The sequence below is a fragment of the Cetorhinus maximus genome, chromosome 1 (assembly GCF_964194155.1).
Source record: "Cetorhinus maximus chromosome 1, sCetMax3.hap1.1, whole genome shotgun sequence".
NCBI classification, from domain to species: Eukaryota; Metazoa; Chordata; class Chondrichthyes; order Lamniformes; family Cetorhinidae; genus Cetorhinus; species Cetorhinus maximus.
In genome coordinates this window covers 89485549-89510376 of record NC_135879.1, presented here as the reverse complement: position 1 = coordinate 89510376, position 24828 = coordinate 89485549, and the positions used below count along the sequence as shown (strand labels likewise).

The following is a 24828-nucleotide window of genomic DNA, read 5'->3' as shown; positions in this document are numbered from 1 at the left end:
GCCTCTCTCTCTTTCACAAGGGATTCCAATCTTCACCTTCGAAGATCGAACCTTGGAATTCTCTCCAAAAGTCACTCCAACTTGGATGGTATCAATGACAGCCCACCTCATAGGGTTTTAATCTCATCTCCTCAGGCTCCATTCCCCTGGATTCCCAAGTATGCAACCAAACACCAACACGTAGGTGAGGATAAAGCTGTTCATAAGTCCCATGACTCATAAATGGTGTTAGTATTTTTAATCTGTTTCCTGCTTATTTTTAATCATTTGAAAGATCACTCTACTTCCTCTCTTATACATGTGAGTGCTTCCACTCCCTGTTTACTTTCATTCTATTCCCTTTGAAATGCATTTTATCTTGATTTTTATTCCAGTTCCGATGAAAGATTACTCTTGAAACACTATCTTGTCTGTTCTCTCCTCAGAACCTGACTGAGTGACCTGCTGAGTGTTTTCAAGGTTTTCTCACTTTGTTTATTAAACAACGTGGGATTGTCCTGCTGTCCTGCTATAACTTCAGTGGGAGATTAACCAAACAAATGGAAATGAAATAAAAGGTCGTTTTCAGCTGTTTTGCCATTTCCTTATGCATTTCACTGATCGCTCACAAAATTTGAAGCAAGAGACTGGGACAAATCAGGATCTCTGTTTTCAGAATATAACAATTCTTCTCGATTTAAAAGAATTGTCTTCAGTCATTCCAAAATTATGTTTTTATTAAATATTTTATTCATTTTCTTATCATTTACAAGATGCAGGTGTCGCTGGCTAGGCCAGCATTTATTGTCCATCCCTAATTGCCCTTGAAAAGGTGGTGGTGAGCTGCCTTCTTGAACCACTGTAGTCCATGTGGTGTAGGTACACCCACAGTGCTGTTAAGGAGGGAGTTCCAGAATTTTGACCCAGCGACAGTGAAGGGACAGCAATATAATTCCAAGTCAAGGTGGTGAGTAACTTGGAGGGGAACTTCCAGGTGGTGGTGTTCCCATGTATCTGTTGCCCTTGTCCTTCTAGGTGGTAGTGGTTGTGGGTTTGTAAGGTGTTGTCTAAGGAGCCTTGGTGAGATTCTACAGAGCATCTTGTAGATGGTACACATTGCTGCCACTGTTCATCAGTGGTGGATGGGATGAATGTTTGTGGATGTGGTGCCATCAAGCAGGCTGTTTTGTCCTGGATGGTGTCAAGCTTTTTGAGTGTTGTGGGAGCTGCACTCATCCAGGCAAGTGAAGAGTATTCCATCACACAAAATCTATTAAGGACTTTTGGGCTATCAACAAATTGACATGTCTGCCTTGGCTTAATCAAATTAAATAGAATTTGAATAAAATTAAACTTTAATAAAGCATATTTTTCATCAGTGCATTGGCCCAGATTTTGCTCTAACAATAATATTGTGCCTAACAGCATTCACTATTATTATGGAATAAATCATAAAGGAACTTTCAATGTCCACACATGTGCACTTCAATGAAGAAATTCAGAAGCTGCTGTCAGGGATACCCAGCTCCTCCACAGGATACACTGTAAAAGTCCTCACCAATAGGCATAGCATGGAAAGACATGCAATGGAGTGAACTTGGGATACATCCTCACTAGTTTCCCACTGAAGGCGCCATAAAAAGGTGCATTCAAGAGTAAATGAATGTGTAATAGTGTGATAATGAACAATTATTGTCAAAGAACCTCTCTGCTCCTGCAAAGTACATGTTACAAGTGTGTAGACTTATGTCTTCAGGTGTTACTTGGTATTGACAATGTTTAAAAATATAACGTGAAGTATTGTTCTTTTCCGATGTGTCTCTCTACGCACACACACAAACCTGCTTTATGAGGCAAAATGTTAATGAAACTCACCCACTTGCAGTGGAGGGGCAGGGGGCCAGCAGTGGGTGAAAATCTATATCACAAAGAAGCTGACATTTCTGTGGCTCTTCAATGCAGCAGAAGTGGAAGAGGAAGACTTTTACGTTGTAGGAGGGGGGATCTCAGAAGGCGGAGGGGCATGTTAGTGGGGTGGTGAAAAAGGCATGTGGGGCACTTGCCTTTATCAATTGAAGCATAGATTACAAAAGTAGGGAGGTCATGTTGGAGTTGTATAGAACCTTGGTGAGGCCACAGCCGGAGTACTGTGTGCAGTTCTGGTCGTCACATTATAGGAAGGATGTGATTGCACTGGAGGGGGTGCAGAGGAGATTCACCAGGATGTTGCCTGGGATGAAACATTTAAGTTATGAAGAGAGGTTGGATAGACTTGGGTTGTTTTCGTTGGAGCAGAGAAGGCTGAGAGGCGACCTGATCGAGGTGTACAAGATTATGAGGGGCATATACAGGGTGGATAGGGAGCAGCTGTTCCCCTTAGTTGAAGGGTCAGTCACAAGGGGTCATAAGTTCAAGGCGAGGGGCAGGAGGTTTAAGGGGGATGTGAGGAAAAACTATTTTACCCAGAGGGTGGTGACGGACTGGAATGCGCTGCCTGGGAGGGTGGTGGAGGCGGGTTGCCTCACATCCTTTAAAAAGTACCTTGATGAGCACTTGGCACGTCATAACATTCAAGGCTATAGGCCAAGTGCTGGTAAATGGGATTAGGTAGGTAGGTCAGGTGTTTCTTACATGTCGGTGCAGACTCGATGGGCCGAAGGGCCTCTTCTGCACTCTGTGATTTTGTGATTTACTTGGGTGTTTATAACAATGTCAATCCTGTAATTTGTATGAACTTTTAATGAATCAAGGATGTTAATTCAAGTCTCTATTGTCCAGTCATCTTCATTGTTGCCTCCCACAACCCAAATGGACATTAGCATTGAGGAGAATGGAATGACCAGAATGGAAGACAAGCAAAGGGTGTAAATGAGATGGGGGGGTTTTTGATTGTGGGAATGATTTGTGTTAGGGATTTGGGGGTGGGGTGACAATAGAATTAGTAACGGAGTGCCATATTGCTTCACACATTTCAGGTTATCTGAAGTGTGCCTGTATGAGTCCACTGCAGGTTTCTCTGGCATCTAGGCAAGCAGCTGCAGGCACCTGCTGTTCCTCCTTTTCTTTCTCCTCCTCTTCCTCCTCTGAAGGTGCCAAGCAGTCAGCACCCTCCTCTTCTTGCAACTCAATTCCACTTTGCAGCACAATGTTGTGCTGGGTACAAAAGGCCACTGGACACCTTTACCAACACACACTGAAAGGAGCCCCCAGATCTGTCCAGGTGCCTGAATCACATCTTCTGCAACCCAATGCTTGCCCTTGATCATGCAGCTCAGGTTATAACTTTCAGCTGCATCATTGGTAGGGCTCTTCATTGGTGTCATCAGCACATCCTTAGAGGGCAGCCTCGTCTCCAAGGAACCATCAGTTCACTCTCTTTCGAGGTGCAAAAGCCTGTAAGTGATGTGACTGGCGCAACATGATGGCAGCTTCCAGGATATCTTGCACAGAATTGCATGAAAAGCTTCTGCTGATCACATATCAGCTGAGCCTTGACGGAATGGGGTCCTCTTTGATTGATAAATACTCCTGGTTGACCTGTGGGCACCTTGATTGCCACATGTGTGCAGTCTATGATTCCCTATACCTGCGGAAATCCGGCCACTGCAGCAAATGCAACAGCCTATCTGGTTCTGACTGGCCTTATCAACAAACTGGATGTAAATAGCAGCCTTAGCAAATATGATATCAAATCCCTTATAGGGGGCATGGGCTGGTTTAAACAGCAGATTAGGGATACACTTGCAGACTGTAAAATCCTACATATGTCACCAGCAGAACACTGGATGGAGCTGGAGGTGAAGAGGTTCAGGGCTGTGGGGACTTTAGATGGCCAATGGCAATGTGTGCCCACCTGGTCCACAGGAAAGTAGATTTTATTCCAGTAGGCTGCAGATATCAGCAACAACCTGCCTGAAATACATTGTTTCTCAGGTTTGCCAAGAAAGCTGATCTTCTGTTTGTAAAAGACCCTGTGCTGGGGGTGGTGCCTTCTTCAAACTGCATTTCTTTTTCTTATTCACTCATAAGATGTGGGCCTCACTGGCTCGGCCAACATTTATTGTCCATCCCTAATTGCCCTTGAGAAGGTAGTGGTGAGCTGCCTTCTTGAACCGCTGCAGTCCATGTAGTGTAGGTACACCCACAGTGCTGTCAGTGAGGGAGTACCAGGATTTTGACCCAGCAACAGTGAATATTTCCAAGTTGGATGATGAGTGGCTTGGAGGGGGATTTGTAGGTGGTGGTGTTCCCATGCATCTGCTGCCCTTGTCCTTCTAGATGGTAGTAGTCGTGGGTTTGGAAGATGCTGTATAAGGAGTCTTGGTGAGTTCCTGCGTTGCATCTTGTAGATGTTACACACTGCTGCTACTGTGCATCAATGGGTCGAGGGAGTGAATGTTTGTGGATGTGGTGCCAATCAACTGGGCAGCTTTCTCCTGGGTGATGTCAAGCATCTTGAGTGTCGTTGGAGCTGCGCTCATTCAGGCAGGTGGAGAATATTCCATCACACTCTTGACTTGTGCCTCGTAGATAGTGGACAGGCTTTGGGGAGTCAGGAGCTGAGTTGCTCGCTGCAGGATTTCTAGCCTCTGACCTGCTCTTGCAGCCACAGTATTTATCTTGCTAGCCCAGTTCAGTTTCTGGTCAATGGGAACCCACAGGATGTTGATAGTGGGGCATTCAGTGATGGTAATGCCATTGAATGTCAAGGGGCGATGGTTAGATTCTCTCTTGATGAAGATGGTCATTATCTGGCACTTGTGTGGCGTGAATGTTACTTGTCAGCCCAAGCCTAGATATTGTCAGGTCTTGCTGTATTTGGAAATGGGCTGCTGTGTCCATCCCTGCTGTCTGTAGAGAAGGCAGTTGTGGTGTTGCTCCTTGTTTTTCACCAGAGGTCCAAGGTAGGGCTGTATAAGTTGTTCCCATGCTGAGGTAAAGGCTGACAACAGGGAAGTGCAGATCAAGGTAGACAAAATCCAGGAAAGGTGAAATGGCTTCCAAAAAGTTCGAAACCACTCTTAAAACAGTGAAACACTTTCCTGTGAGCACAGGCCTTTCACTCAGGCAAGGAAGCAGCTAAGCAGTTTGATTCTTTGAAGACTCTCCAGCCTTTCAAAGTCACAAAGCAAAGAAGCCACATGGCGCTTTTGCCTTGTTGACCGTGGCAAGCTTTACACAGCTCAGGAAACCCATGTGCAGGCTGTTAAAGCCAAAATGCTGGGTTAGAGTCTGCATTATATGGCTCTTCATATATTTAAATTAGAAACCCACAGAGTTTCCCTCATGCCTCCAAGTTCATTACTGTAAAAAATGGAAGTGAACAAGATCATGTTGGCTTTCTGACATGCCAACCTTTTCTGGGGATTGAGCCCCCAGCCCACACTCAAACCTGCCCCAGTTGCCCATATTGCTGGTTCAGACGCTGCATGCCTTAATGTGGGTTCCTAAATCTGTTTGATTGAACAGCCACTCACACACACCAGCAATCCCTGATAGAGGACACGGTGCTGGTTTAAACAGCGGATTAGAACAAGCCTGTCAGCTGTCAGCAAGGTGAATGGCAAACACCACTCCTTCACCACTGACTATAAAATCTGGGCCATCATTTAGAGAGTTGCACCTTGTAAAGGAAAAGGATATCAGTTGGAAATGGACATTCGCTGTATCATATCTCATTAATATTCTTCTAAGTAAAGCTGCAGTGCTTCAGAAACGTGTTATACATGATTCTAAAAAATTCCAATTTGAATATTTGCATGCTATGAAATCGTGCTCCTAATACAATCAGTTGCTGAGATATTGAAGTGCTTCAAGATTAATGCAGTACAAGACTACCACTTATTAATCTGGTAGAAGATAGTGCTGTATAACTAATCAGAGATGAAAACTTATGTTGCAGGATTCACACCAGGAAATATTTATGTGTCACCTTTCTTAATCATCCTCAAAAAAATTCCAATTAAATACCCCAGCAGCAGATTGAATTCAAATCTCAGTTTCTGTGATTTAAGTTGTTTAATTCTTTAATGTTTAGAACCATCTCAGTGGGACACTCAGTCTTAGCTGCCATGTATTAAACATGTAACTGTGCTGGGTGATCAAATTTTTTTTCATTCTTCCATGGGATATGAGTGTTGCTGGCAAAGCCAGCATTTGTTGCTCATCCCTAGCTGCCCTTGAGAAAGTGGTGGTGAGCCATCTTCCTGAACCACTGCAATCCATCTGTGTAGTTACACCTACACTGCTGTTCGAAAGGGGGAATTGGTGGCATAGTGGTAATGTCAGTGAACTAGTAATCCAGGTGCCTGGGCTAATGCTCATGGTACTGGGGTCCAAATCCCACTATGGCAGTTAATGCAATTTAAATTCAATTATAAAACCTCTGTAATGGTTACCATGAAACTATCATGGTTCACTAATACCCTATAAAGAAAGAAATCTGCCATGCCACTCTTACTTGGTCTGGCCTTATCCACAGCAATGTAGCTGACTCTTAGCTGCTCTCCAAAATTGGACAGGAAAGCTTGTAGTACTAGGCCACAACCAGGGAGCAGAGAAAAGGGAGGGAGAGATGACTGGAAGGAGTTGATCATGGCTAGGATTAAGGGGTCAGGGTGGTGTGGTTTTGTGGTTGTGGGAGACACCGTGGTGGGTAGGAATCAGTGACTGTGGTCGCAGCTAGCCTATCATGGGCAGGGAAGTAGGTAAGCTTGTTGGGCCGGAGGAAATAGTCCTACTCCTGCTCCTGGCTCACAAGCGGTGCAGTTACCTTATTTATCTAGCGCTTCTTGCTTCCTTTCATCTGTCAGGTTTCCCAAAGCTTGGAAACCCGGCCAAAATGGGTAAAAAGTAAAAAGCCTGCAAAAATGGATGCATGCAAACTTCTTAATAAGGGGCCCATCCCCTTACTTTCCTCCATTAAAACCAGAAGTGGACACATTGCGGTCAGGTTTGCAATTTTGAAAATTTTTACTTCTCACTTGCATCCAACCCATCTGCTATTGGAAGTTAAATTTACTCCAATTAAGTCAATAATAAATGTTTTTCAGAATCTGTAGCAACATCGAGTAACAATAAGTTCCATCAGGGATTACCAATTAAAAGTACAACATACAAAAATTCTGAAGAATGATGGGGTTAACTTACTTCAGCTTCTCCTGCTAAAGAATAACAGTGCATCATACTGTCTTTTACAATTGTGTGTATGACATACCTTGGCATACTCCATTTTCAGAGTAAAATCCATTGGGGCAGGCTACGAGACATTGGCCTTTGTGTAGGGCAAGGTGGATGGAACAGGAAGCACAACGCACAGAAGAGCCAGTGCAGGTTGTACACGAGGCATGGCAGGCTGAAACAAAGAAATAGACACAGCTGTAAATACATAAAGAGGATTTACATGAGGAAGTAATGGATTATAGCTATGAATTACCAAGCAATATAAGAACTTACAACTCACAAGCACAAGTGCACAATGAAGGAGGCCATCAGCCCAGCCATTCCAAGCTTTTTAAAAGAGCTATCTAATTAGTCCCACTTACTGAGCCTCACCCACAGCCCTGCAAATTTTTCCTTTCTGAGTAAATTTGCTGTTCATTGTTATAACAAGGCTCAATTTTTGTAAAAGTGGCGATGTGAATAGGTGGCTTTAACACGTGACAAGCCTTGGCTGGTTGCACACTTGACTGAAAGCATAAAATATGAAGTGCATCAAAGAAGGGTGGACATATTTGGGCTGTTCATTTCATTTTTAAGCTACAATTCTCTTGAGTAAATAGTCTAATATTTCCTTGCCCTATCCCCGTAATTCTTATTGGCTTTCCAGGGCTGCAATTCAGCACTATATTAAGGGCTTTTGTGTGCTATGAACAAAATTGGGGATACTGATGAAGGTCAACCAGCTACAGCTACACAACTTACCAGCACTGGCCATCTCTGTCTACTTGCCCTGCTAAAGTCATCCTACCCTTTATGGTAATTTTTCATAGGGTTATTTGCAACTAAGTGAGAAGAATCCAAGTCTCCTGTGAGAAGCCTAAGCCTCTATATTCCATTTGCTTTCTCAGTGTATGGATGTGGACATCGCAGGGACAGCCAAAATTTATTGGCCATCCTTAATTGTCCTAAGAAAATGGTTGTGGGGGACCTACTTGAACCACTGCAGTCCGTGCAGCATGTTTAGTGGTGAACTAAATAGAATGGAGTGACCTTTCCAGTCAACAAAGTGCAGTTCAGCATCAGCCATATTGGTGTGGGACTAGAGTTACATACAGGTCACACTTTAGAGAACCAGTTGTTTTTTTTTAAACGACAGTCCAATAGCTTCATGGTCACTGTTTTAATACCAGCTTTGTATTTCCAGACTTTTGGAACCAAATTCAAATTTTTAAACTGCCATGTTGGAGTTTGAACTCAGTCCAGTAAGATAACCACTGAACTACCACAAGCTGTACTGATTAATCACGAATAGTGACCTGGATGGATGGGTGAAGCTGTGTGCCAGGTGTGCAAAATCAGAACATCTGTCCTTAGATCTCCAGGTGTGGTCCATCAATAACATATTATCTACTAAAAAAAAGTATTGCAATATTTTCAAAAATCCCCAAGCAGATAATCCAAGGGTGTCCCTTACAATGTCACCTGGCATGTTATGGATAAAGATATAGAAAAGGATGGTGATCGCACCTAATTATGCCTTGTTCCTCTTTCAAGAGAGAAAGGGTCAATGAGCCTTTCATGTATGCATGTCCTCGAGCTGAAGTGCATTTCCTGGCTAGAATCAAAATTGTGACTAAGTACTCCATAGACTCATTCCCTTCATTGAATCATAGAAGGGTTAGGGCACAGAAGGAAGCCATTTGGCCCATTGTGCCTATGTCAGCTCTCTGCAAGAGTAACATAAGGTTATGAAAGCAATACATCTCCCCCTTAGCCTCACAATACCCTGCAATCTAATATCAAATCAGAATCTTCCCTAGGTATTCCTTTTTGTTTGCCACCTGGTCCTGCAAAGCATTCCCAAATATAATCCAACTTTTTTAACACCAAGGAATGCATTTATAAAGAACCCTCTCATCCCAGGGAACAATCTAGTGAACCTTCACTATATCACATCCAATACAAATATATCCTTCCTTAAAAATGGAGACCAAAATTGCACACAGTATTCCAGGTGTGGTCGTACCAAAGCCCTGTACAATTTTTAAAAAATATATCAATTTACAGGATGTGGGCTTTGCTGGCTAGGCCAGCATTTATTGCCCATCCCCAATTGCCCTCGAGAAGATGGTGGTGAGCTGCTTTCTTGAACCCCTGCAGTTCATGTGGTGTGAGTACACCCACAGTGCTGTTAGGGAGGGAATTCCAGGGTTTTGACCCAGCAACAGTGTAGGATGGTGAGTGGCTCGGAGGAAAACCTCCAGGTGGTGGTGGTGTTCCCATCTATCTGCTGCCCTTGTCCTTCTAGATTGTAGGCAATACTTATTTTTGTACCCCAACAAAGGCCATTTATCTTCCTAGTTGCCTGCTGTCTTTGCATGCTAATTTTTTGTGTTTCTTGTATGAGTACAGCCAAGCCTCTCTGAACATCAACATTTACAGGTTTCACATCTTCAAATGTTCTCCTTTTCTATTCTTATGCTTAAAGCGGACAACCTCACATTTCCCCATATTACACTCCATCTGCTCCCTTATTGCCCATTCAATTAACCTGTCTATATCTCTTTGCAGCCTTTTTGTATCCTCCTCCCACCTAACTTTGTATCATCAACAAACGTAGATACATTACTTTGTCTCTTCATTAGATTGTGAATAGCTGAGGCCCCAGCATTGATCTTTGTGGCACTCCACTAGTCATAGCCTGCCAACTTGAAAATGCCCCCTTTATCCCTACTCTCAAGACGAATTTCTAAACCACAGGAAAAGAGACAATATCATGACTTTTATAAACTTCAACTTCATTTTTCTTTACATTGTTCTTAAAATGTACTTTCCCTTCTTTAGTTTTCTCCTCTGAACCACCCTGAAAGCTTGGAATTTGGTTCAGATTTCTTACAATCTCCATCTATAACATTTGACATTTATAATTTTTGAGGATGACTACAACTGATCAAGGATAACTCACTGATCAACATTCTTCCTGACTGTGGGAGATCTACCTTACTCCTTTTGTCAGCTCTCCATGTAGAATAAATTTACTACATTCAATGCAGGATTCCATGATTGAAGGAAACACAGTTTGGAGATAGGATTACAAAGTAGATCACAGAGTTTCAGAGCTGTACTTTCTTTGAACACTGCTCCCCAGTGAGAAAATGGGATCAGTTACTTTTTGAGAATTTACAGTCAGAAAAATTAAGGCCCAAATTCTACCACTCCACAGTGTAGCATGTTGGAATACTGGCCAAGCAATTGCTTTTAATTTGAAGACCTTTGGTGAACATTTTCTAACACATGGGAACACGCAGGATCAAAAAGCTACGCTTGAGTATTTTTTATTCGTGGAGTGTGTACATCACTGGCAAGGTCAGCATTCATTCCCCATACTTATACAACTGAGTGGTTTGCTAGGTCATTTTAGATGGCAATTAAGAGCCAACTACATTGCTGTGGAACTGGAGTCACATATACACCAGACCATGTAAGCAGATTGCCTCCTCTAAAAGGACATTAGTGAACCAGATTGGTGTTTATATCAATCCTGTAGTTTCATGATCACCATTATTGATGATCGCTTTTTATTCCAGATTTATTAATTAAATGAAGTTTAATTCCTCAGCTGCAGTGATTGGAACTCACGGGCTGAATTTAACCAGCCTTCTGGGAATGGGCTGAGAGGTGGAGGAGGCCCATAAAATGGCGAGGGAAGATGGGGGCTGGCAGCTCTAGTGGGTAGGCAGCCATCTTTAATAGGGACGGCCACCCTGGCTGCAGTCAATTAATTGGCTGACCCTGACAGGACGCATCCCTGGTCCCACAGGCTGCCAAAGTGGGGACACCCCTCTACTTTCAGGTCTTTTGGGAGGACCCCTATCGTAATTACAAAATCCAGGCATCTAGATTCCTAGTACAGTAACATAATCACTGTTACCATCACCATTTCTGATATTCCATTGATGTGACTGTTACACACTGGATATGATTAAAAACGATCCTCCTTGATGTATCCGTTCCATTTTTGCTGAACAAAATACAGATATTGTAATAGTACAGAGTATAGGGCTGCACAATAGTATAGGGCTGCACAGAGCCACGTGAATATTTGAAAAAATAATTGAGATTTCTAAAAGTAATTTATAACAATACTATATTTCCCTTTAGTGCTGCTTAACCTTTAAGATTATGTTCAGTATTTTTAATCATCATAATATACAGTATATACATTGCACTAACATAAAGTTGCACCTAAAAAAATCACAAACTTCATTCCTTAGCCACCAGCTCCATCCCCCTCCTTGGCAACTGTCCTAGGCTGAACCAGAATGTTCGCAATATTGCTGTTGTATTGGACTCCGAGATGAGGTTCCGACCACATATCTGCACCATCACTAAGAGCGCCTATTTCTACCACCATAACTTTGTCCAACTACATTCTCACCTCAGCTCAACTGCTGCTGAAACCAACACCCATGCCTTTGCTACCTCTAGGCATGACTATGCCAATGCATACCCAGCCTGTTTCCCATGTTCTATCCTCCATGAGTTTAACATCACCCAAACCTCTGCTGTCTGTGTCCTAACTCACACCAAGTTCCATACACCCATTACCACTGTGCTTGCTGATCTACATTGGCTTCAAATTAAACAATGCCACTATGTTAAAATTCTCATCCTTATTTTGAAATCCCTCCATGGTCTTGCTAACCCCTTTGTAACTGTGCAATTTCCACCAGCCCTGCACCCCTGCAATTTTGGCCTCTGAGTATCCCTAATTTTACTCACCCCACCATTAGCAACGATGCCTTCAGCTGCCAAAACCTGAAGCTCTGGAATTCTCTCTCACAACCTCTCCACCCCTCTTTTCTCCTTCAAGATGCTCCTTAAACTCTACCGGCTCACCTGCCCTAATATCTCATGTGGCGCAGTGCCAAATCTTGTTTGTTAATGCACCTGTGTCGCGCCTTGGGATGATTTACCAAATTAAAGGTGCTATATAAAAGCAAATTGTTGTTGTCCTGTGGCTGAGTGATTAAACTTCCAGCTCCTACCATTCCACAGCGGAGCAGGAGAGAGCATGGTCCAAATGCTTGCTTTTATTTTGAAGTCTTTGCAAGCAAATTGCCAAATGAAGCTTTTGTACTGAGCTTTTGAACTAAGTACTGAACTTAGAATCCAGGAACAGGCAAGATGCCAATTCAGATGTACCTCTTCAACAGCCAGTCAGGAACATATCCAAACAAAGGTCATCCAAGTTGTGCCTTTCTTGCTGGTTGAACTAACATGATGGGAATATCTCCTCTCAGGGAAGGCATATGCCATTATTTTTTATGGAGTCTTTCTTAACAGTTTACGATCTATTGTCAATTGCACTCCATGGATGTCACTTCCACGAACCCATGGTTTTTCATAGGATTGTAGATTGCTTCTGTTTACATTTAACACGAGAACTTTCAGAACTGTTCTTAACCAGATATTTGACTGACATTCTTTAAAGGCAAAATCAACACAATATTAATTGATGGGGATCCATTACATACATATCATACTTGTGGAAAAATAATTCTTCATATGTCTGCCAGGTACTTAAAGGATCTGGGAAGTGGGTGAGAAACTGGAGTTGAGGCAGAAGATCAGCCATTGTTGTGCTGAATGCCAGAGGTGGCTCGAAGGTTCATATGGTCTACCCCTGTTCTTATTTCTAATGTTCTATGTTTCATTTTTGTGTTGCTAACACGAGTACCCCGATATTTTAAGATCCCAGTTTCTGTTAAGCCAGCTCTTAACTCAATATTTTACAAAAGACATATTTTAAGGCTTTTTTTTGTAAAACATCTTAGAGACAGATGCACAGATTCAGAACGCAGTCTAGATCAGGTTAAATTTTCAGAGGCTGCTTGGCAATGCTCCAACTACTGCAATGTCAGAATGAAGTAATAAGGAACCAGGCCTACAAAATTGGGCTTGGAAGCCCTCAGGTCAGAAAATGAAGCAGGTCACCATTCCAGACGCATCCAGTGTGCTCAGTATTGCATGCAGGGAAGGAGACTAGCACAGGTATGCCGTGCATGCTCCATAAGCTTTGGTAGTTATCAGATACTTGACACACATTTTTGAAACTTGGGCCATGCAGGCCCAGTGAATGTCTGTGCTAATGACTCACAGGTGAACAAACATTTAGCTGTAGATTTAGCTATAGGAAGGACCCCCATTAGTGCTAAGGCCAGCCATTCAACTTGTAGGTGGGATGCTTTGAATTTACTTCTGCCAGAGAGAAGTTTATGGGAGGACTATGGATTGATTTTAAAGGTATTGTGGTGAGTTGGTGCATTGATACATGGACAGAGGATTTCATCAACTGTACACACCAATTCTGTAAGAGGTATAGGGGCTGCAGATGCAGTGCCTCTGAGTGTGAAACAGGACAGACGATGGAGCAGAGGGGATGCCCTACACAGAGGGAGGAGGAAGAAGGCTCTTCAAGGAAGGCCCTACTCATCATTGGTGTTGAGGGAGCACTCCTCCTACCTCCACCTCAGCCAGGAGCAAGGGCAGAGATGCCTCAATTTCAACAAGGTGGTGATCACTGAACTGTGCCACTTTCTTCAACAGGACTCTCAGCTGCAGAGCTAAGTGAGGATGATGCTGCAAGTGGCTGTCACGATAACAATGGTCCTCAGTTTCAACACCTCTGGATTATTCCAGGCAGAATCAGGCAACAATGCAAACAGCTCCTGCCATGCTGTCCATTGCTGCTTTAGAGGTCCTGTAGATGAGTAAAGGCTATTTAATCTTTTTCTCCCTAACCAGGGAGATGTAGGATGAGGCAGCACATGGCTATGCTAGGGTAGAGGGATTTCACAATGGTGCAGGAAGTCATCGACTGTGTGCACCTGGCACTGCAGGTCCCTCATGTCATTGGAGAGAGGCACAGGAACAGCATTTTATGTGCAGTCCATGCATGACTGTGCACAAACCATAATGTCAGTGAATGCAAGCTAAATTAGCAGCAACCACAATCCCTTCATCTTGAGGCAGTCTGGCATTCCCACTGTCTTCAGGCCTGACAGAAGAACCAGAAGGTGGCTGCTCAGAGACAAGGGATACCCCACTACACATCTCCAACAAGAGAGAATCTAACCATCTCCCCTTGGCATTCAGTGGCATTACCATCATTACCAAGGGGTTACCTTCGACCAGAAACAGAACTGGACCAGTCAAGTCCTGTGGCTACAAGGGCAGGTCTGAGGCTGGAAATTCATTGGAGAGTAAGTCACCTCCTGACTCCCCAAAGCCTGTCCACCATCTACAAGGCACATGTCAGGAGTGTGATGCAATATTCTCCACTTGCCTGGACGAGTGTAGCTCCAACAACACTCATGAAGCTCAACACCACCCAGGACAAAGCAGCCCACTCGATTGGCACCCCATCCACCACCTTCAACTGACGCTCCCTCCAATACCAACGCACAGTGGCAGCAGTTTATATAATCTACCAAATGCACTGCAGCAAATCACCAATGCTCCTTCCAAACAGCACCTTCCAAACCCATGATCTCTACCATCGAGAAGGTCAAAGGCAACAGATGCAAGGGAGCACCACCACACTAAGCCACACACTATCCTGACTTGGAAATATGTCACTGTTCCTTCACTATCACTTGGGCATGGGCAAAGTCCTGGAACTCCCTCCCTAACAGCACTGTGGATGTACCACATGGACCAGCTGTTCAAGAAGGTGGCTCATCACCACTTTCTCAAGGGCAATTAGGCTGGGCCAGCATTTATTGCTCATCCCTAATTTCATGGTCATCATCAGACTTTTGATTCCAGATTCTTTTATTGAATTCACCATCTGCCGTGGTGGGATTCAAACCCGGGTCCCCAGAGTATTACCCAGGGTCTCTGGAATACTAGTCCAGTGCCAATACCACTATGCCACCACCTCCCCCATGCTGTCACCAGAAACGTCGTGGAGCAGTCCATCGGCATTCTTAAGCAACAGTTCCCCTGCCTGCACCGCTCAGAGGAGCCTCTACAATACTCTCAAGAGATGCTGGAAATCTGAAATTAAAACAGAAGATGCTGGAAAATTTGGCAGGTCTGGCAGCATCTGTGGAGAGAGAAACAGAGGTAATGTTTCGAGTCTGTATGAGTGTTCTTCAGAGCTGTGCTATCCTAGTGGCTACAGCATGGCTGGTGGAAGGCTGCTGACTTTCAGTTGAGAGACTGCAAATGGCCTTGCAGGACGTTAATGAGTTGCTCTGGGCCTCGAGGGCACAGCTTTGGGCTGCAATATCTTGGAATAGATGGCTGAAGCCTGGGATGGCAGCCTGAGAGGCATCAGTAAGGGCATTAATGGAATGGCAGTGGTGGGAGCACAAATGGTGTCATCCTGAGACGACAGGAGGTTAATGCTCCACAAGGTCACTGCCACTTCCATGGGTAGCACTTCTCCAATTGTAATGATCAGCTGGAGGACAGATTGCTGGACTGCTGCAAAAGTCTAAATGCCTCTTTGAGCACTAAAATCCACAACCATGATGGCAGCAGCCTGAACCTCGATGGCAGCAAGCATGAATCTCATAACCTGCATCCAAGTTTCCACTGCTGCACTGGGATGTAGAGTGGCTTCTGCCTGTGGCACAATAGAAGTTGAGACATCAGCCATAAGATGCCTCATTACTGTTGGGTCCACAGGTGCTGTCATGGATTTAACCACCACATCTATGCTGGAAAGGATGGCCTCCAAGCTCTGCATGATGCCTAGTGTCATGTTGGAGCCAAACTGCTCCAAGTTCCTAGCCTGTGACGAGAGGCTATCTGCCAGGCCAGCCAATGCATCAAGTGTCTCAATGTGCATCCTCATCAGTGTTCTCATTTATGCTGCCTCACTGAAGTCCTCACATAAGTCCCAGAACTCATGCGTAACCTTGTTCTCTGATGGGCTGGCAGCACACAATCTGCCCTTTACCCCTGGCCTCGTTGCAGCCTACTCAGGCCTGGTGACTCACCCTGTGCAGATTCTGATTCTACACTAGTCTCTAAAGTTTGTGCAGTGCCAGTATCTGAACTGGTGGCTGCAAGGGTCAGATCAAGTGACAATGCATCTTCATCAGTGCTGTGGTGTTACTCTCGCCCTTCGTCCTGGGCTGCTGTGGCTAGGCAATGGCAGCTCTTGGGTGCTTGAAAGCAGAAAATCAGATGGGTAGGGCTGGTGTGAGGGAAAGGGGGGGCCTGGGTAGAAAGCAAAAGGCCCACTGTATCACCACATTTCCATATCAAATGGGATGGCAAATTCGGGATGAGGTGAGAGTTGGGGAGAGGCATTAGGCAGTGACATATCGTCATCCTGAATGTTCTCGGCAAAGCTGGATGCAATAGGTTCTGCCGATGATAGCCCCATTTTGTGGAGCAACATCTCCAGAGGGCTCAGGAGATGCAGGCATGCTTGGCTCCCAACAATTCTGATTTGCTCCCTGCAGTGGCACACAACCTTGTCCTGCATGAAATAGGGAAGAATGCCAGTGATCGTGTTGCAGTGTGTTTGGAGAATGCACCTTCCATTGCGAAAAAGCTGGAAGTATATGGAGATTGCAAGAAATGGGTGAGGTTGACAGCATTAGAATGCGTGTGAAGGTGCGGCGGAACATCTGAACAATAGACTTGAGACCTGACTGTAAGGGACTGCTGATGCTTGAGTGATGGGGTATATGGTGCATTGACCAACGTGAGAGGTTGGTGGCAGGGTGGGTAGGAGGTGTCATTTGAAGATGCGTTCACTGACCTTAACTACCTGCATGGAAGACACTGGAACTTCTTGCAACACTGCTGGCACGCCCTCAGGGCCAGACTAAAGGAGTTGACCTCCCTTGTCATCTGCTCCAATTCCCCTTGGAGGGTACTCCTTGCCCACACTGTGGAAACATGACCTCCATCACTACTGCCTCCAGCACCATATCTATGAACCTCAGAACTCTCTCTCTTCTCTGATACTCCATTTGTTTAGCTTTTCCTTGCAGCCAATCATAGTACTGGCAGTCAGCAGTAGTTTCCTTCTACTGGATGCAGCTCTGCTTTAAGAGGGGCTTTAGGAGATACAGGCTAGCTGGAGCAGATGTTAACCACTGGCCATGTAAGGCTGTACGCTACAATCAGGCAAATGAGGAGAAAGCATGAAGCTTACATGCTGTCTGTCTCAATTAGACCGGCCATGGATAGCTCACAAATCATGACGCCCCACCATCTAAAAAGAGGAGGAAACAAATTTTTAGCCCTGAAATTTTAAAGATAGACTGTTTCCAAAGAAAGTTTCCACTTCATGCACAATCGGTGATTCCAGCACAAATTGCTTCCAAAATTGTGACTTTTTGAAAAGCGTGCTTTCCCCCTATTTCTGCTCAAACAATTTCTGTATTGCTGAACACAAAATCTGCCCTGAACCAATGCAATTGGACAGCATTTTAAAACGTAATCTTTTTTAGAAGAAAAATTTACTTTGAAAATGATTCCCTGATATATTTAATAGTGGTAGTTTGGTAAAGATTGATTAATACAGCTGAAAGTGGTTTATCAAAAAAAAATAAACATTTCAACACACCACTTGTAAAAAACACAATTTTAAATTACTGAAAATTACTCCTAAAACATATAAAAAACTATTTTCTAGTTACATTGGGGTACAGTGGCCAATTCTTTAGTAAATTAAAAGAAAAAATTCATTCGAAACATTTCAAAAAGTGCCAATGAGCACTAGTATGCCCAAGAAGATCCAGCTTAATTCCTGTAACTTCCTTGAAGTCTGCAATCGAGCACAGTTGGCACAAACTCCCAATGGTAATTAATTTGCCCAGGGAGGGCATGGGCCAATGTTCACTGTGAGCTGTACGCATGCGCGCAGCCACCCACAAGTTGTCCCTTTTAATACACTGCATGCACACAACCGCACCAGAATATTTAAAGGTACCGCGGATTCAAATGAACATGCATACATACGTGGAAAAAAAATGGAGACGACAATGGCTTGAACAGTTTTGAGGGTGGGACCTACTTCTAGTATAATGTTTTTTAAACTAGGGCAAAAGAAACTAGAGCTGGAAAGTAGAGTTGCGCTGAACACTATTTGTTCTTAAAATGTTGTTATCCTTTGTGTTGGTTACACCGACATCAGGCAAACTGCGCCGATAAACTAGCACAATTGAGCAGTAACTCCAGGCAAGAGTATGAAAACAGGTGATCAAACTAGCGATAAAAGCATTTCTACTTTTTTACATTTCTACTTCTACTTCACGCGTTTCTACTTCTCTTAGCTCTGAAGACTCGAAATGTCAACTCTGTTTCTCCCTCCACAGGTGCTGTCAAGACCTGCTGAGTTTTTCCAGCATTTTCTGTTTTTGGATCAAACTAGCGACCTGAGTAAATGGTCTCAATTAGTTTGAAGCATGTAACTCATGCAACCTGTCCAAATACAGTTAAACATTAAAATAAAGATCAATTGTAATCACTTCAATTCCTAAATTTGATTTCTAGGTGACAGTGCATCAGGCAAATAACACACCATGATACAATGGTAAAGCATGAATTTGAGCCTGTATTTCCTCACATAGGTGGAGCATTAACCTTTCTAATAAAATCATTTTCTCCATAACTGAAGAACTGTTAGTAAAATCATAGGGATTTTAAAATGTGCAATTTCAGAGAATGTGACTTTATTAACAGGTCAGTATTTACAGAGAAGTAAAGGTACCGCTCATTTGTCACTCAAGATGGACTTTCAAACTCCAAAGGCTGGCTCTTAATCTTAAATCTATTGAAATTGCTTTAGAAATTCATCATGTCGTGAACATCCCCACACAATGAACTTTTTCCAGATATAAACTCCATGAGCTTGACATGACAACCACGAAGGAGAGATTCTAAGTAGATGCCACCCCTTGCTCACAGGAAAGTTCCCCTTTCCTTTCTCATCCAAATAGCCTATTAACAAGCAGTTAGAGAGTTTTATTGCTAAAGGATTGGTAGCAGATGGCTTGTCAGTTGTCAGACAGCGATGCTTTCTATTGCACTGGAGACCAAGCAAGGAGAAGAGGAAACATAAATACCTCAATGGATAGAGGGATGATATCATCTCAAGGCAGCCTCCCACGCTGAAAATAGTGGATTACATTATACAAGAACAACCCCTGTTCTTTGTCTCTCACACTTCTGTACATACTTCTCCAATGTTAGAGGAAACCATTCACCAGCCCAATTAATTCTGATTATATCATGTAAAGGTTACCAGAAGAAATTATCATTTATCAACATCTATCAGATGTTAAGAAAGCCAGTGGACAGTTTCTCCTCTGAACATTTTCCAGTGCTCAAATTAACAGTGATATCAAATTCCTTCCTGCACTATTTTCTGTCACGACACTACAAAGTATATTGAATCCCATCATTATTGCATGCAAGATAAATATGAATGAGCTTAATCAAGCAGAATGATAAGCTGCTCTTGCAGAGTACTCTTTATGAAAACTGCACAAATATATCAAATAAATTATATATTTTATTGTTAAAATATGGGTCCAATCACTCAATAGTCCAGCATCAACTCTTACCTGCACACCTATTAGCCACATCTTTGTAATAGCCCTGGGGGCAATGTGAGACACACTTTCCATTGTGTAAAACACTTCCTTCAGGACAGGTCAGGCAATTTGGGTTGTCATGGTAGCAAGTCAGACAAGATGAGTCACATGCTGCAGAAGAAGGGAAAAAGAGAAATCAAGCAAAATTTAACAGATTAAATTGTTCTCTAAGTAAAACGACTCAAGCCAATTAACCGAACCATTCATGTATGTAGTTAATAGGCTTAAGTTAATGTATGTTTTTAGTGCCTCAAGCAATTCCTCTACTTATAGATACTTCAGTTAGATTTTAGGACTGTTCCCATTTTGCAAAGTTATTAGGTACTCTGAAATTCAACATAAATGAACAGTTACTAAAAAACATTACATGAGCAGCAAGAGACTACTAGTCTATGAAGAGCCAGTTGAGTATTGAGTTTAACCTCAGCAGGAGTTCAGCCTCCAAGTGCACAAGGCCTAAAATGTTACTTGAGAAGATAAACCACAATGTTATTTTAGTTGTTACTTTTATTTTAAAAACCTAGGATGCAAGTCATTAGGTTCAGGGAATTTGTCACCATTTTTTGCCATTAATTTCTCGAGTGTTATTTCTTTACTTATACTGATTTCTTTAGATACCTCACTCTTGCTAGATCCCTGCTTTCCCATTATTTGTGGAATGCTTTTTATGTCTTCTACTGTGAACAAATAGAAAGTATTTTTATTTAAAGTCCCTGCCATTTCCTTATTCCCCATTATAATTTCACCTGTCTTTGCCTCTAGTAGCACATGTTTACTTTCACTAATCTCTTCCTTTTTACATACCAAAGGAGTCTTTTTCTATGTCTCTTGTTAGGCTACTCTCATATTTTATTTTCCCTTTCCTTATCAGTTTCCTGGTCCTCCTTTGTTGAATTCTAAAATACTCCCAAAGCTCAGGCCAATTACTCTTTATGGCAACATTCTAAAACCATAGAAAAGTTATGGTGCAGAAAGAGGCCATTCAGCCCATCATGTCTGTGTCAGTCAAAAAGAGAAAAAAGAAACTAGCTGCTCATTTTAATCCCACTTTCCAGCACCTGGTCCATAGCCTTGCAGGTTATAGCACTTCAGATGCAGATCTAGGTACCTTTTAAATGAGTTGAGTGTTCGAGCCTCAACCACCAACTTAGGCAGTGAATTCCTAATGCCCACTACCCTTTGGGTGAAAAAGTTTTTCCTCATGTCCCCTCTTATCCTTTACAAATCACCTTTAATCTATGCCCCCTGGTAACTGACCCCTCAGTGAGAGGAAACAGGTCTTTCCTATTTACCCTATCTAGGCCCCTCATAATTTTGTACACCTCAATTAGGTGACCCCTTAGCTACCTCTGTTCTAAGGAAAACAACCTTAGCCTATCCAATCTCTCCTCATGGCTGCAATTTTCAAGCCCTAGCAACATTCTTGTAAATCTCCTCTGTACTCTCTCCAGAGCAATTATGTCCTTCCTGTAATGTGCTGACGAGAACGGCACACAAAATTCCAACTGTGGCCTAACCAGCATTTTATACAATTCCATCTTATTTGTGTTCAATACCTCACCCAATAAAGGAAAGCATTCCACAGGTTTTCTTGACCACCTTATCCACCTGTCCTGCCACCTTCAAGGACCTGTGGACATGCACTCCAAGGTCTCTCACTTCCTCAACCTCTGTCAATAACTTCCCATTTATTAAGTACTCCTTTGCTTTGTTTTCCCTCCCCAAATGCATTACCTCACACCTTTCCGGACTGAATTCCATTTGCCACTTCTCCACCTACTCAACCAAACCATTGATGTCATTCTGGAGTCGACAGCTATCCTCTTCACTATCAAATACATGGCCAATTTTTGAATCATCTGCAAATTTCCCAATCATGCCTCCTACGTGCAAGTCTAAATCATTAATATATACAACAAACAGCAAGGTCCCCAACACTGAGCCCTGTGGAACATCACTGGAAACCATTTTCCATTCACAAAAACATCCATCGACCATTACCTTCTGTTTCCTGTCTCTGAGCCAATTTTGGATCCAACCTGCCACCTTCCCCTGTATCCCATGAGATCTCACTTTCCTGGCCAGTTTGGCATGTGGAACCTTGTCATATGCCTTACTGAAATCCATGTAGACAACATCCACTGCGCTACCCGCATCAATCCTTCTTGTTACTTCCTTAAAAAATTCTATACAGTTAGTACGAAATGATCTTCCCCTAACAAAACCATGCTGACTATCCCTGATCAATCCGTGCCTTTCAAAGTGATAGTTTATCCCTGTCTCTCAGAATTGTTTCCAATAATTTGCCCAGCACTGAAGTCAAACTTGCTGGTTTATAATTTTCTGGCTAATCCCTCACATCTGTTTTAAATAATGGTAAAATGCTCACAGACCTCCAATCCTCTGGGACCTCGCCTGTATCTAATGAGGATTGGAAAATGATCCTCAGAGCATCCACTATTTCCTCCCTGGCTTCCTTCAACAGCCTGGGATGCCAATCCCTCTGGCCCTGGAGATTTATCTACCTTCAAGGATGCCAGTCCCTCCAGTACTTCCTCTCTCACTATGCTTATTGTATTTAATGTTTCACACTCCTCTTCTTTAACTAGAATGTCAGCATCATCCTTCTCCTTAGTGAGGACAGAGACAAAATACTCATTGAGAATCCTGCCCACATCTTATGCATCAACCCATAAGTTACCATGTACATCTCTAATAGGCCCAACCTTTTTCTTAGTTATTTTCTTGCTCTTAATGTACTGGTAAAACACCTAGGATTTTCTTTGATTTTACCTTCCAATATTTTTTCATATCTTCTCTTTGCTTTCCCAATTTCCGTTCTTACTTCACCCCTGTACTTTCTATACTCCTTTAGGCTTTCTGAGGTATTGTTTTTGTGGCTGTCATAAGCTTTATTTTTCTGCTTTATCTTGGCCTGTATGCTTCTGAATAACCAAGGGGCTCTAGATTTGGCAGTACCACTTTTTTTCTTTGTTGGGACATGTCTACACTGTGCCCGTAGAATCCCCCTCCCTATTCTGCCTAAAAACTCTATATCGAGGAATGTTGAGCTGTCATTTTTGCCTCTCCTTAAACCAAGTTTCCATTATAATGATGATATTTATCATGCATCTATCTGTGCCCTCAGCTCTTCAGCTTAATTTACTATGCTCCTTGCATTTACATTTATACCTTTTAACATTGCCAAATTTCTGTGCTGTACACTTCTTAACCTGTGCTGCTTCTGTCTTTCAGAATGACTCACTAATTCTCCATCTCCCGTTCCCTGCTCTGAATTTGCCCTCAAGTTCCATCCCCCTGCCAATCTAGTTTAAATCTCTCCCAGCAGCACTAGCAAATCTCCCTGTGAGGAGATTCATCCCACCTGTGTTTAGGTGTAAACCATCCAACTTGTACAGGTCCCACCTTCCCCAAAGACTAGTCCCAAAGCCTAAGAAACCTGAAGCCTTCTCTCCTACACTAACTTTCCAGCCACATGTTTATTCGCTCAATTCTCCTATTTCTATACTCGCTTACATGTGGGACTGGGAGTAATCCTGAGATTACTGCTATAGAAATCCTGCTTTTCAATCTTCTTCCTAGCTCCCTAAAGTCTGCTTTCAGGATCTCATCCCCTTTCCTACCTAAGTCATTGTTACCAACATGGACCACGACCTCTGACTGATCACCTTCCCCCAGAAGAACGTCCTGCAGCTGTTCTGTAACATCCTTGACCCTGGCACCAGGGAGGAAAAACACCATTCTGGAGTCACGTCTACGGCCACAGAAACACCAGTCTGTTCTCCTAACTAATGAATCCCTTATTACTACTGCTCTTCCCCTCTTCTTTCTCCTCTCCTGTACAGCAGAGCTGCCTGTGGTGCCACAAGCTTGGCTCTGACTGCATTCCTCAGAGGAACCAACGCCTTCACTGGTCTCCAAAATAGAAAACCGAATGGTGAGCAGGACCCCAAGGGACTCCTGAACTACCTGCCCAATTTTCTTGGGCTGCCTGGTGGTCACCCATTCCCCTTCTGCCTCCAGGCTCCTAAGCTGCGGTGTGACCACCTCTCTGAACGTTCTATCCATGTAGCTCCCAGTCTCGCGGATGCACCACAGTGACTCCAGCCACTGCTTGAGCTCCAAAGCCCAGAGCTCAAGGTTCTGCAGCTTCCTGCACATGTGGTGTCTAGAACATCAGTAGCGTCCACAACTTCACATATATTACAAGACATACATTCCACGCGACTGAGCTGCCCTCCCATGGCTTCAATTTACTTCCATAAGCTTCTTCCTTTGATCTCATATTATCTCTAACTTCTTTTGTTAGCCACAGTTGTACCACTTTTTTTGTGTGGTTTTGTACCTTTGAGGGATGTATTCTTCTTCTTGAGCTCTCTGTCAGAAGAAATGTCCTTGGCACTATTTGTCTAACCACGATAAATTGCCATGAGTTTTTACTAAAGCTAGGGTGAGGAGGCAGCCCCCAAGTCCCCAAGTCCCCAAGTCTACCTCAGCCAGAACTGGGATTGAATCTCATGCTGTTGGCGTTAAGCTGATCCGCACACCAGCCATCTAGCCAACTGAGCTAATCGCACCCCACCCCCACCCGATGGGATGTTGCAAATTATGCAGAAATTCTTTAAATGCTAGCTATTGCTTGTCTACAGTCAACTACTTGTAATGAAGTTTCTCAATCTAAGTCAATATGCCGCTCATACCTATGTGGTTTGCTTTATTTAGATTTAAGATCCTAGTTTCGGACTTTCAAACTCAATATAAAATTCTATCATGTTATGTTCACTTTTCCCGAAAGGACCCTTTACTACAAGGTTATTAATTAAAAAGCAAATAATGCAGATGCTGGAAAACTGGAATAAAAGTAGAAAAAGCTGGAAATAGTCAGCAGGTCAGGCAGCACCTGCAGAAAGATAAACAAAGTTAATGTTTCAGGTCTGTGACCTTTCATGATCATCAGCCTGACACGTTAACTCTTGTTTTTATTCATTTATGGGATACGGGCATCGGTGGCTAGGCCAGCATTTATTGCCCATCCCTA

The 24828-nt window shown here is 43.2% G+C and overlaps 1 protein-coding gene across 1 annotated transcript in view; it reads right to left on the bottom strand.

Moving 5' to 3' along the window:
* Positions 1-24828, bottom strand: part of fras1 (Fraser extracellular matrix complex subunit 1) — a 562738-nt gene that overhangs the window by 273824 nt on the left and 264086 nt on the right. The window contains exons 16-17 of the mRNA XM_078543632.1: positions 19740-19880; positions 7196-7333 (exon numbers count right to left, since the gene is read on the bottom strand). Coding sequence (XP_078399758.1) covers positions 7196-7333; positions 19740-19880 — 279 coding nt within the window. The remainder of the gene's footprint in view (positions 1-7195; positions 7334-19739; positions 19881-24828) is intronic.